Source organism: Microcebus murinus, chromosome 4, assembly GCF_040939455.1.
Source record: "Microcebus murinus isolate Inina chromosome 4, M.murinus_Inina_mat1.0, whole genome shotgun sequence".
Lineage (NCBI taxonomy): Eukaryota > Metazoa > Chordata > Mammalia > Primates > Cheirogaleidae > Microcebus > Microcebus murinus.
The window spans coordinates 55816552-55829177 of NC_134107.1; the positions used below are offsets into that span (position 1 = coordinate 55816552).

The 12626-nt window shown below is 36.8% G+C and overlaps 2 protein-coding genes across 2 annotated transcripts; both read left to right on the top strand.

The window, feature by feature from the left end:
- On the top strand, positions 1 to 945 carry LOC105883496 (olfactory receptor 51I2-like). Its single transcript, XM_012786620.2, has one exon. The coding sequence runs from the start codon at positions 1 to 3 to the stop codon at positions 943 to 945; it is 945 nt and encodes a 314-aa protein (XP_012642074.2).
- A 10736-nt stretch (positions 946 to 11681) lies between these two features.
- LOC105883495 (olfactory receptor 51I2-like) lies at positions 11682 to 12626 on the top strand. The gene has a single exon (XM_012786619.1). The coding sequence runs from the start codon at positions 11682 to 11684 to the stop codon at positions 12624 to 12626; it is 945 nt and encodes a 314-aa protein (XP_012642073.1).

Sequence of the window (12626 nt, forward strand, 5' to 3'; positions counted from 1 at the left end):
ATGGGAGGTAACCTGCACAATAGCTCAGGGTTGCCTCCCTTCACCTTGACAGGACTCCCAGAGCTGGAGACCTCCCAACACTGGATGTTTTTGCTCCTTGGTGCCTTCTACATTGTCTCCATTGTGGGAAATGCTCTTATCCTTTTTGTTATCAAGAAGGAACAGAGCTTGCACCAACCTATGTACTACTTTTTGTCCCTGCTATCAGTTAATGATGTAGGTGTGTCTTTCTCCACACTGCCCACAGTCCTGGCCACGTTTTGCTTCTACTTAAGGGAGATAAGTTTTGATTCTTGCATGGCCCAAATGTTCTTTATCCATCTCTTCTCCTTCGTGGAGTCTGGGATCCTGCTGGTCATGAGCTTTGACCGCTATGTGGCCATCTGTAACCCGCTGCGCTACACCACAGTGCTCACTGATGCCCGTGTGATGTGTATGGGCATGTCCGTTATCATCCGCAGTTTCTGTATGGTTTTTCCACTGCCTTTCCTTCTGAAGAGGTTACCCTTCTGCAAGGCCAACATACTCTCCCATGCCTACTGCCTGCATCCAGATCTTATCCGCCTGCCCTGTGGTGACATCACCATAAATAATATCTTTGGTCTATTCATTGTCATCTCCACCTTTGGCCTGGATTCTGCACTCATTCTCATCTCCTACGTGCTCATACTTCGCTCTGTACTTGCCATTGCCTCCCGGGAAGAACGGTTAAAGACACTTAACACGTGTGTGTCACACATCTGTGCTGTGCTCATCTTTTATGTGCCCATGGTTGGTGTGTCCATGGCTGCTCGCTATGGAAGACATGCCCCACGGTATGTACATACGCTCATGTCCCTCATCTATCTCTTTGTGCCTCCAACGCTCAATCCTATCATCTATTCCATTAAAACCAAGGAGATCCGTCGGAGACTTCACAAAATACTGCTGGGAACCAAGTTTTGAACAGGATACATGTTAAAAGCCAACATTTAGAGAATATCCATCTTTACTCCATAAATTTAAGTTTTCAAGACCTACTTTGACAAGAAAGGTGTTTTTACTATTCTTTTGGGCACTGACCTACTGTTAGGATTCCTGCCATCAGATGTTGGATGACAGCTTGGCAATAGTTAAGACTCAAGCTAACATGTCTTGCCAAGGCAAACTGGGCTGTAATTTAAGTATTTGCTCAATTTTCTTCTTTTTCAGTCTAGAAACATACATCCTCACAATAAGTCTCTTATGTCATATGTTGGCATTACTCTTGTTTAAAGCGAATCGTCATAAAGGAAATTACTTATTACCATGGAAACACTGTTATAATGGGGAAGGGATTCTTTTCACAAATATTATGTCAAGGAGATTTTAGCTAAAATGATACACACGTAGACACACAATAGCTATGTATGCCAACCTTTATTTGAAATAATACATACCGTCCACTTGGCTGGCATTTAAAATGAAAGAAATGTAAAGAAATATATTTATAACAGAGAAAGTTAAGAAATTAAGTATTCAATTTAAGACATTATAAAGGTATAAAATATGTTATAAAATCATTATTAGTTAAAACAAAAGTACTAAATTAATGTGATTGGTGTGAATAGAAAAAGGTGAAAATAATCTAATAACTAATCCTTTAACAAGCTCTCAAAATAGAACAAACTCTGGAAAATATAACCATGGAAGATAAAGTTTAGAAATCATATTTATCACTAGATTTGAAATATTTTAAAAATTACAGTAGAAAATTCTATAAGTAATTTTAAATCTTGATGAAATTGGTATTTGAGGGAAAAATCACAATATGTACACAAATAAAGAATTGTTATAATTGAGGAAGAAACTGAAAATTATTAAAAAATTATAATCCTACCCACATCCTAAACATTATAGGATTTCATTAGTGTTTTCCCAAATTTAAGAAACAGATCATTCTTCATATATTTCTAAAGTATACAAAAAGTTGGAAAGCTATATAAAAGGACAAATATAATTCTGATTAATGATACAGAAAAAAAATCAGCAAAAAATCCTATAGAACAAACACATTAATGAAAAATATGTGTAAATGTTAAAAGTTGTGAACACAAATAATAGAGACACAGAAATATATATATATATATATCCTAGGATTAAAAGAATTACTCATTGTTCAGGAATTCCTCTATATAATTCATCACATTAATGAGTAAAATCATGGAAAACACATGTAAAGAATAGCAGATTCCAGAAAAGGTGAAATGAAAAACACAAAAAATCTATCCTACATAAAAACAAAGCACTTTTTAATATATATTTTCTTAATTTGTTGGACAATATTCTTTCTGGTTAAAATAGGAGGAGAATAAGTTTTCCTATTTTAAACCATTAGTATTTACCATTTTGTTTCAAGGAATCTTTGACTAATGTACTGTAACTTGTGACAGAAATGACCTATCTTACCTTTTTTCTTTATCTGTGATAGAGGACTAAGTCCCGACAGTTCTAATTAGGCTTTGACTTATTATGCATTCTTTGCCTCTACATTACCACTGCTGCTATCTCATTCTGGGCCTTGACTGTCACCTCTCACACTGGCATTTCCTTCCAAACGAATCTCATTATTTACCATTCTTTTCTCTCATTTTACCATGCTGCAGCTATAATGATCTTCCTAAAGAGTCTGTCTGGTTATAAAATGTCTCATAGCCTGTAGTCTCTTACTGCCTAACGATCGAGTTCAAAACCCTTAGCATATCTTTTAATTATATCATCACAGCAAGTGTCCATTTTGTATGTCTTCCTACCCTTAACCATTTTTCCTACCCTGAAATACTTTATTTCAGCTTTACTGAACTACATGTGTTTCCTGAACAGGCTGCTTTATACCTCTGTATTTTTTTCTAATAGCCTCTATTTAGAATATCTTCCTCATGATCATATGCCTGGAAACCACACATCATTCTAATTATTTTGCAATTTGTAGATCAAAAAAACATAAAAATTTAAATGAAAAGATTGCTAACAATGAGAAAATTTGACAAATATAAATAATAATATGAAACTAGTAATTTCCAAAATACTACCAAATATTTTCATTCATAAATGATTCAATTCTCAAGCTTAAAAAATAATTTATCTCAGAAATATTTTACTGAGAAACTTTATAGAAGAAATTTTATGATACATTTAAAAGAATAAGATTGAATGAATGAATACAAAAATATGTGCCTAAATAGAAAGATGAAACAAATATTGTAAAGGTGTCAGTTCTTCCTAACTACTTAATTTTAAGTATTTTTGGTAACTCAACAATATAATTCTAGCAAGAATGCCTTCTCTGAAAGTGTTTTAATTTTATTCTTTTCTTATTTTATTCTGTTTTCTTTTTCTTTCCTGATTTTTTTTTAAATTTCAGAATATTAAAGGGGTACAAACACTTTGATTACATATATTACCTTTGCACCACTCAAGTCAGAACTACAAGCATGCCCATCTCCCAGAAAGTGTGCACTGTACCCATTAGGTGTGAATTTAGCCATTTCCTATTCCCTCTTCCTACCTGCCTAACACCCGTTGAATGTTACTTCCATGTACTCACATAAGTGTTGATCAATTAGTGCCAATTTAATGAAGAGTACATGTGGTGTTTGTTTTTCCATTCTTGTGATACTTCACTTAATAGAATGGGCTGCAGCTCTATCCAGGATAATACAAGACGTATTAGTTCACCATTGTTTTTCATAGCCGAGTAGTACTCCATGGCATACATACACCACATTTTATTAATCTACCTATGTATTGATGGGCACTTGGGTTGATTCCAAGTCTTTGCAATTGTGAATTGTGCTGCTCTGAACATTTGAGTGCAGTTGTCTTTATTATGGAATGTCTTTTTTTTTCTTTGGGTAAATACCCAGTAATGGGATTGCTGTATCAAACAGCAGTTCTACTTTTAGTTCTTTGAAGTATCTCTATATTACTTTCCATAGAGATTGTACTAATTTGCAGTCCCACCAGCAGTGTATGAGTGTTCCTATCTCTCCATATTCACCAACATTTGTTGTTTTGGGACTTTTTGATAAAGTTAAGTGATATCACACTGGAGTTAAGTGATATATCATTGTGGTTTTGATTTGCATTTCCCTGATGTTGAGCAATTTTTCATGTTTCTTGGCCATTGTCTTATTTTGAAAAGTTTCTGTTCACCTTCTTTGCCCACATTTTAATAGGGTTGTTTGATTTTTTTCTTGTTAATTTTCCTGAGCTCTGTACAGATCCTAGTCATCAGTCCTTTACTGGATGTGTAGCATTCAAATATTTTCACCCATTCTTTATCTAAACAAAATGATAAACAGCAGCACCATAATAGCCAGGGATTTCAACATCCTTTTGACAGAACAGGACAGATCTTCCAAACAGAAAATAAACAAACAAACAATGGATTTAAACAGAACTCTAGAACAAATGGGCCTAATGGAATTTACTGAACATTCTACCCCCAAACCACTGAATATACATTTTTCTCATCAGCTCATGGTACATTCTTTAAGATTGACCACATTCTAAGCCCCAAAACATGTCTCAACAAGTTTTTTAAAAAAGAAATAATTCCATACATCTTCTCAAACCACAGTGGAATAAAATTAGAAATCAACTCCAATAGAAACTCTCATCTCTACACAGAGTAATGGAAACCAAACAACCTATAGCTGAATGATACTCAGGTCAAGGAGAAAATTAAGATGGAAATCAAAAGATTCTTTGAACTTAATGATAAAGGTGGCACAAGTTATCCAAATCTGTGGGACACAGGAAGAACAGTCCTGAAAGAAAAATTCATAGCCATGAATGCCTACATCCAAAAGACAGAAAGATCACAAATCAACAATCTAATGAAATGACTCAAAGAATTGGAAAAGGAAGAGAAAATCAACCTCAAATCCAGCAGAAGAAAATAAATAACCAAGATTAGAGCAGAACTAAATGAAATAAATAACAAACGAACTATACAGAAGATTAATGAAACAAAAAGTTGCTTCTTTGAAAATATAAACAAAATTGACATGCCTCTCACTGGAGTAATCAGAAGCAGAAAAAGAAAGGACTCTAATAAACTCAATCAGGAATGAAAAAGGAGAAATTACAACTGATATCACAGAAATACAAAATATCGTCTCAAAGATCTCTATACATATAAACTTTTTTTTTTTTATTTTAGAGTATTATGGGGGTCAAGTGTTAAGGTTACTTATATTGCCCATGTCTCTGTCCCTCCTGGAGTAAGAACTTCAAGCATGTCCATCCCCCAAACGTTGCACATCTTACTCGTTGTTATACATATAAACTTAAAAATGTGGAGGAAATGGACAAATTCTTAGAAATACAGGCCCCCGACGCTGCATCAGGAAGAAATAGAATTCCTGAACAGATTAACATAAGACACTGAAATTGAAGCAGTAATAAAAAGCTTTCCAAAAAAAAAAAAAGTCCCAGACCAGATGGTTTCACACCTGAATTCTATCAGACCTACAAAGAACTGGTGCCTATCATGCTGAAATTATTCCACAACATCTAGAAGGAAGGAATCCTCCCCCATGAAGCCAATATCACCCTGATACCAAAGCCAGGAAAGGACTCAACAAAAAAGAAAACTACCGACCAATATCCCTTATGAATATAGATGCAAAAATTCTTGACAAAATCCCAGTACTTTGAATGCACCTGCTCATCAAAAAAAAAAAAAAAAAAAAAAATCCATTACAACCAAGTGGGCTTCATCCCAGGAATGTAGGGATGGTTCAACATAAACTAATCCGTAAACGTAATTCACCACATAAATAGAAGTAAAAACAAAGATCCATATGATTCTTTCAATAGATGCAGAAAAAGCATCCCTCAAAAGTTTCATAAAGGGGGGAATATGGGGACAGGAATGTAGTAAACCTCTCAGATGTTAAAATGCAAAAAAAAATAAACAGGGCTATACTAATAAAAATATTAATAGAAGATATATTACCACAACAGATTTCTAGCTTAGGATAATTTAGGAAAATATATAAACCATTGTGAAGGAATATTTTCAAATAAAATACATATTATCAAATAGTATTTATAGATGCTGATTTGGGGGATAAAAACACCAATATCATGTTATTATTAATCATTTATACATTTTCCTAGATATATTTTATAATTTTGGAAAGATTAACAGAAATTTTATTAGTATACTAAGGTTATTATGATTTGGGCAGATGTTTTTCTACTTTTCTATAACACATATGCATTATGTGTATAATAAAGTGAGACAGAGAGAGAGAAAGCAGAGAAAGAGAGAGAGAGAGAGAGAGAGAGAGAGAGAGAGAGAGAGAGAGAGAGAGAAAAGCAGGCAACTGAGGGTAACCTGAGAGCTCTGAGGAGGTGAGCCTCAAAGGGAGAGGTCTGCACGCTGATGCCCTGCTTTCCAAGTGCACCTCTCTGTCCTCTCAGGGGAAAGTGTTTCTTCTTCCTAGAAGAGCCATTCCTGTCAGATGTGGCTATGGGCTGTGGAGGCCCACTATCACTACATGTGGGGACCTGATTCTGGGCCCCAAGTGACTCATCTCCCCTGGCACTCAGGGAGTTCAATGGACATTGGTAGCATCATATTTTCACTCCCATATCCATCTTTACCAGAAGTGTATGCTTACCAGTATGTCTTTTTTTACTGTAGTCAAAGGAAATGTCAGATAATAATGTTGAAATAAAATAACAGAACAGTTTATGTATGATAAGCCTGATATCAGTGCTACTAATCCCACCTCATCTCTTCATTTGTCTGTGCTAACTAGAACATTTAAAATCTCTGATGCTCATGTTACCAGCTGCAAAGTCATACTAATAATAACATTTATTTTTTAGTTTTTTACTATTATACCATATCAAGATGTGGTTGATATACAAAAATGTCTTCCTATTTAATGTATACTATGAGTTTGGAGATAAGTATACAGCCATGAAACCATCATCACATGCCATAAACATATGCATCACCTCTAGTAGTTCCTTCCCTCCCTTCCTTCCTTTCTCCCTCCCTTCCTTCTTTTTCTTCTTTCCTTTCTTTCTTTTTGGTGAAAAGAACACTTAACGTAAGATGTACTCTCAGCAAGTTTTAAAATATACAATACAATATTGTTAACTATAGGCACTATGATATATAGATTTCTATGACTTATCTATCTGGCATAACTAGAACTTAGTACCCTTTAACCAATACCTTCCCATTTTGGATGGCTTATTATGTGCCAGGTAAAGTCCAAAGGTACTTCACTAGCACATTCTGTCTGGTGATAGACACATCCTAATTATGTTTCTACACAAACAAGAAATAAGAGACTTCATTATATGATTCAAAATGCTCATGTCTTAGGTTCAGTTGCATAAGTATCAATCTCCAAAAAAAATCAGTGTGTTAGCATATAATCCCTGGTACTTGTGGGGTGGCTGTGTCTTCTCCTCATAACGATGTGGTGGATGCTCCTTCATGTCTCTTTCTTTCATCTCCTCTTTCAATTGGTAATTTTGTGTGTGTGTGTGTGTGTGTGTGTGTGGTGGGGGGGAGGGGAGAGGTTATATTTGTTTATAATTATGTTTTTCTTTTATTCTGGATTGAAATCTTGGCTTACCCAATAATTTTATGATATGACAAGCTTCACAATCTTTCTGAACTCAGATATTTCATCTACAAAAGGCAGATAAAATATTAACTTATAGTTTATAAAGATTTTACTAAGTTTTGAATGTTTTATTTTTCTGATGCTCTAAATGTATATGCTTACTCTGCCTGTTAAATAGTCCAGTACTGATGTTAGGGATAATAAAATGTATTCATAAGATTTTCTCTGACAATTAAATGAACTAACCTATAGCCAAGAATGTAGTAGAGTCATAGACACTTAGTTGGTGCTCAGTAAATAAATATCACTTGTCCTGCCCTTGGTTCTTCAGCCCTGGTAATAAGAGATAGATAGCATGGTCATTGTGAATAATTTGCATCTGCACTAGAATAATTATGTTCAAGTTCTGACTCTAAATAATTTCTTTGTGCATATCAGCAAGCTTCTTACCTCTAAGAGTCTCAATTTTTTCCAAACTTTTGGGTGTGATACGAGATGGCCTGAAGACACTCTAGTTTTAAGACCCTTACGCTAGTGTCTTGGAAATCAGGCTGCCCTCAGAGCTCCAGAGCCCCAAGAGTCAACTGGCACTTGCACCTTCTTTTCAAGTTCTTTTCTGAGAGATGACAAATTGGCAGGTCCTTATGGTAGCTCTTGTTTAGTAAGTACTTACAAAGTAAAACTGTTTCTTGTTTGTCCAGATCTATAGGAATTTTTACTGTGTTTTACAAATGAGAAATTTAAAACTTGAACTAATCAAATAATTTTCTTAATGACATTCAGGCAGGGAAGGAGCTGGTTTTGAACCTACGTCTGGCCGTAGGGTGGCAAAATGTTCCAGTTTCCCAAAACTGAGGTGCTTTCCCCGGTGCAGGACTTTCAATGCTAAAACGACTGGTCACTAGGATGGTCACCCTATTTGCCAACCTAAGTAATTTAGGCTTTTAATAGTTATGCTATTTTACATCTTGAAATCCATTTGAGTTGTGACAAGGTTAGTGGAAAGAGCCCTAATCTGAAAATCAGTGGGAATCGATGGGTTTGGGATTCAATCTAGCTCTGTTGTTGACTTAATGCATTCTTTCTGGGCTTCAGTTCTTCTATTAAAAAAAAAAAAATTAAGAGTTTAATATATTGCTCCCTCTAGGACAACTTAATTCTCACTCTTAATTTCTTTGAAACCTCTAGAGGTAGAAATGACGGGGCACAGAGAAGCTTTGAGCCCTTGAACTTACCACACCCAGGGGACCCTTAAGGCCCAGCTTTATAGAGCTCAGAGCAGGGAGTGAGCGGAGGCTGGCAGTGGGGCTGTGTGGAGAGTTTGTGGTGTCCTTGGTATTTCTCCCCTCAGTGGACATTTCACCTGCCTCTCTCATCTCATCCACCAAAGCCAGCCTGTGGAGGTAAGTGGGAACCTCAGCTCTTTCCTCACAGAGGCTCTCAGGAACCGAATGCATTGTTTCAAAATCTTAAAGAGATTAGGGTACAAGGATTTGAGGAAGGAAATGCTGTTTGTAATTTAAGTTTAGAGATTTTTTCCCTGCACCCCACTTAAGTTTGCACACTCATACTCCTCATTTATAGCTGTTGGTGCCTGAAATATGACTATTTTGGCCTTATTCTTATAGCTATACAGATCCTAGCATGCATACCCCTGGCTCAGAGGGGCACCTTCTGAAGCTTTTGTTTGGTGCGAATGCTTCAGTGTGATTAACTCATACTCCAATATTCTCATTAAAGAGTGAATAAAATACTGAGACAAAAGAAGAGAGCTTCTAATGGGGAAATGGGAAATGGAAAGACAGTTTGAAGACAGGACTGGGATTCTCAGCCACTAAATATCCCTCTTCACCATAACTTTCTTGGTTGCCATTTATTCAGTATATACGCCTTGCACTGGGGAACATGAATATACACTTTCAATGTTTTACTCTACTTTACTTTTTCTATTCTGTAGATGTGAAAATAACATATGATGAAGGTAACTAAATTCTCAGCTGGTATGTGGCAAAGCTGAGATTAAAACTTAGTTATTAGATGTTAGGGGAGTTATTTTACTTATCTAGTTATTTTACACTTAAAAATGTAGCTCTTGCTTTAATATATTTTTCCTAAGATAGTTTATTTAGTCAATATTTTAAAAATTAAAATCCAAACTGGTAATCCTTGAGTCCTAGTCTAGAGCTCTATATACCCAGTCACTTGTCTAAGCATTGAGAATAAAATGAGAAGAAACACAGGAAATTATGGTAGCTTATAATTTGTTGGGAGAGAAAGATATTGATCAAATAACCAAACAATAGATAATAATGCACTATAATGTAAAGTACGATAAGAAGAGCCACAAAGAAAAATACGTGTGAGGCTGCATAACAGGGACAGCCATGATCAGAGAAGTAATGAATGAATGATTACGATAATTGGAGATGACAAGTCCCTAGGTAGTGCTGCTGCATCTACATGCCATGGTAACGACCTTGAATTCTTAGTAATACTTAAGTTCTTATTTCAAAAGGTAAGGTGCATGATTCAGAGATTTTTAGTAGGAATGTAATGTCATTTTATTTATTATTATAGACAAAAACTTCAGCTGCTTTGTGGAGAATGGATTAGAGAGAATCATGACTAAGCTGGGCAATCAGTCAGAAAGGTACTGCAGATATCCCCAGATAAAGATGCTGAGGGATGGTTTTGGCTGGAAGTGTGATAGAGAGGAGAAACCAGGGTTGAGTATATACTGGATGGGTGACATTAGATAAATAGACTTGTGAATGGGACAGGGTGAGAGATATCAAGGATGCCTCCTAGATTTTTCTGGCATAAATATATGGCTAGACAATGATAGGTTTTAATGAGATTATGACTATGAAGATCAAGCATGGAAATTGATAAAGAGTTCAACTTTGCATTGAGATGCCAATGAGTTCTTACACTTGATAGTCAACTAGGGAATTGGATGCATGAATTTATAGCAAGAAGAGAAGCCTGGGCAGGAGACATAAATCTGGGATCATTGCTGTTCAGAGGAGAGACAAAGAGGACATTACAAGTAGAAAATAATTTTGAGAACATTAGTTGTGAAAGGGAGCAGAGTAATGGGTGCTTACTAGAAGGACATGAGGCAATAAAGAGGTTTGCTATTGTGGTTTGTTTGTTTCCTATGATAGTAACTCCTAAAATTGATCCTCAGAGAAGAGGAAGTGTTAGGAGGAGGGACATATTTGAATGCTAATAGGAGTGATTTAAACCCCTAATCCTCAAACTTGGCTATCTAATAGAATTGCCTAGGAGTTCAAACATATGCTGATTCCTGAGTTCCACCTGCAGAAATTATGATTTAATTGATATGAGTTTGGTCTGAGCAAAGAGGTTTTTAAAAGCTCCTGAAGGGAGTCTAACATAAAGCAGAGTTTGAGAATCTTTGGTCTGAACAGAGAACAAAATGTGAGCATATGGGAAAAGAAACAAAAACCATCAGGCACAGAGGAGAGTGAGGTTCTGGATGACCAGTGCATAAGAGAGGGGCCCAAGCAACAAAGAAAGGACGAGGAACGGGAGTGATGCTCTAGTGTAGGCGAGAGAGGAGAGGCAGCTTAGAAGATGAAAAAAAAGTGCTGTTACTTTCACAAGAGGGAGTAAATCAACAGGTGGAGAGGATTAAGGAAAAAACTTCACAGAGGACATACTGTACCTCACTTATTGAAGAATCTGATGGCAAAGAACTGGTAAAGAGAAATGGAAAAAAACATGTTTCATCTTTAGAGAAAGTTTTGAACCTATATAAAAATATACAAACACAGAAAGAATAAGGGATAATGTCTAAAATTGAGGCAAAAGATTTCTATGGGGTAGGTTCCAGAGCCCATGGCAGATCTGCCAGACTGTGAAGGGTCTGAAATGTAACCTGCTTATTTCTAAACTTTTCATGATCTTTGATGTTGGAATCTAAGCATCACTATCCCTCCTATCCTGAGACAGCTTCCACTCCTGTTCTTCACTTCTTCCATTGTTTGATCTCCCTTCACTCTGGTTGCATTTCTCCAAAAGTCACTCAGAAACCAGATGGGAAACTTTGGGACTAACATGTCAAGTACCACCAGCTTCACTCTAACAGGTTTTCCAGAGATGAAGAGCCTGGAGCACTGGCTGGCTGCCCTTCTCTTGCTACTTTATGCTATCTCTATCCTTGGTAACACCCTAATCCTCTTTATCATAAAGGAAGAGCAGAGCTTGCACCAGCCAATGTACTATTTCCTGTCTCTTTTGTCTGTCAATGACCTGGGTGTGTCCTTTTCTACATTGCCTACTGTCCTGGCTGCAGTGTGTTTTCAAGCCCCAGCAATTGCTTTTAATGCCTGCCTGGCCCAGATGTTTTTCATCCACTTTTTCTCCTGGACAGAGTCTGGGATCCTGCTGGCCATGAGTTTTGACCGCTACGTGGCCATCTGTAACCCCTTGCGCTATTCCACAGTCCTCACTGATACCCGTGTGGCCCACATTGGCATATCCATCATCACCCGCAGCTTCTGCATGGTCTTCCCACTTCCCTTCCTCCTGAAGAGGCTGCATTTCTGCAAGACCAATGTGCTGACCCATTCCTACTGCCTTCACCCAGACTTGATCCACCTGCCCTGTGGAGATACTACCATCAACAGCATGTATGGCCTGTTCATTGTCATCTCTGCCTTTGGTATAGATTCAGTACTCATCTTCCTCTCCTATGTTCTCATTCTACACTCTGTGCTAGCCATTGCCTCCCAGGAAGAGAGGCTTAAGACACTCAACACATGTGTGTCACATATCTGTGCTGTGCTAATCTTCTATGTGCCTATGGTTAGTGTGTCCATGGTCCATCGATTTGGGAAGCATGCCCCTGAGTATGTGCACAAGTTCATGTCCCTGGTCTATCTCTTTGTGCCTCCAATGCTCAATCCAATTATCTATTCTATTAAGACTAAGGAAATTCGCAGGAGGCTACACAAGATGTTACTGGGACCTAAGCTCTGA

What these genes read in the sequence shown, in the direction of transcription:
- LOC105883496 (XM_012786620.2), top strand. Translation starts at nt 1, where the DNA reads ATGGGAGGTAACCTGCACAATAGCTCAGGGTTGCCTCCCTTCACCTTG.
- LOC105883495 (XM_012786619.1), top strand. Translation starts at nt 11,682, where the DNA reads ATGGGAAACTTTGGGACTAACATGTCAAGTACCACCAGCTTCACTCTA.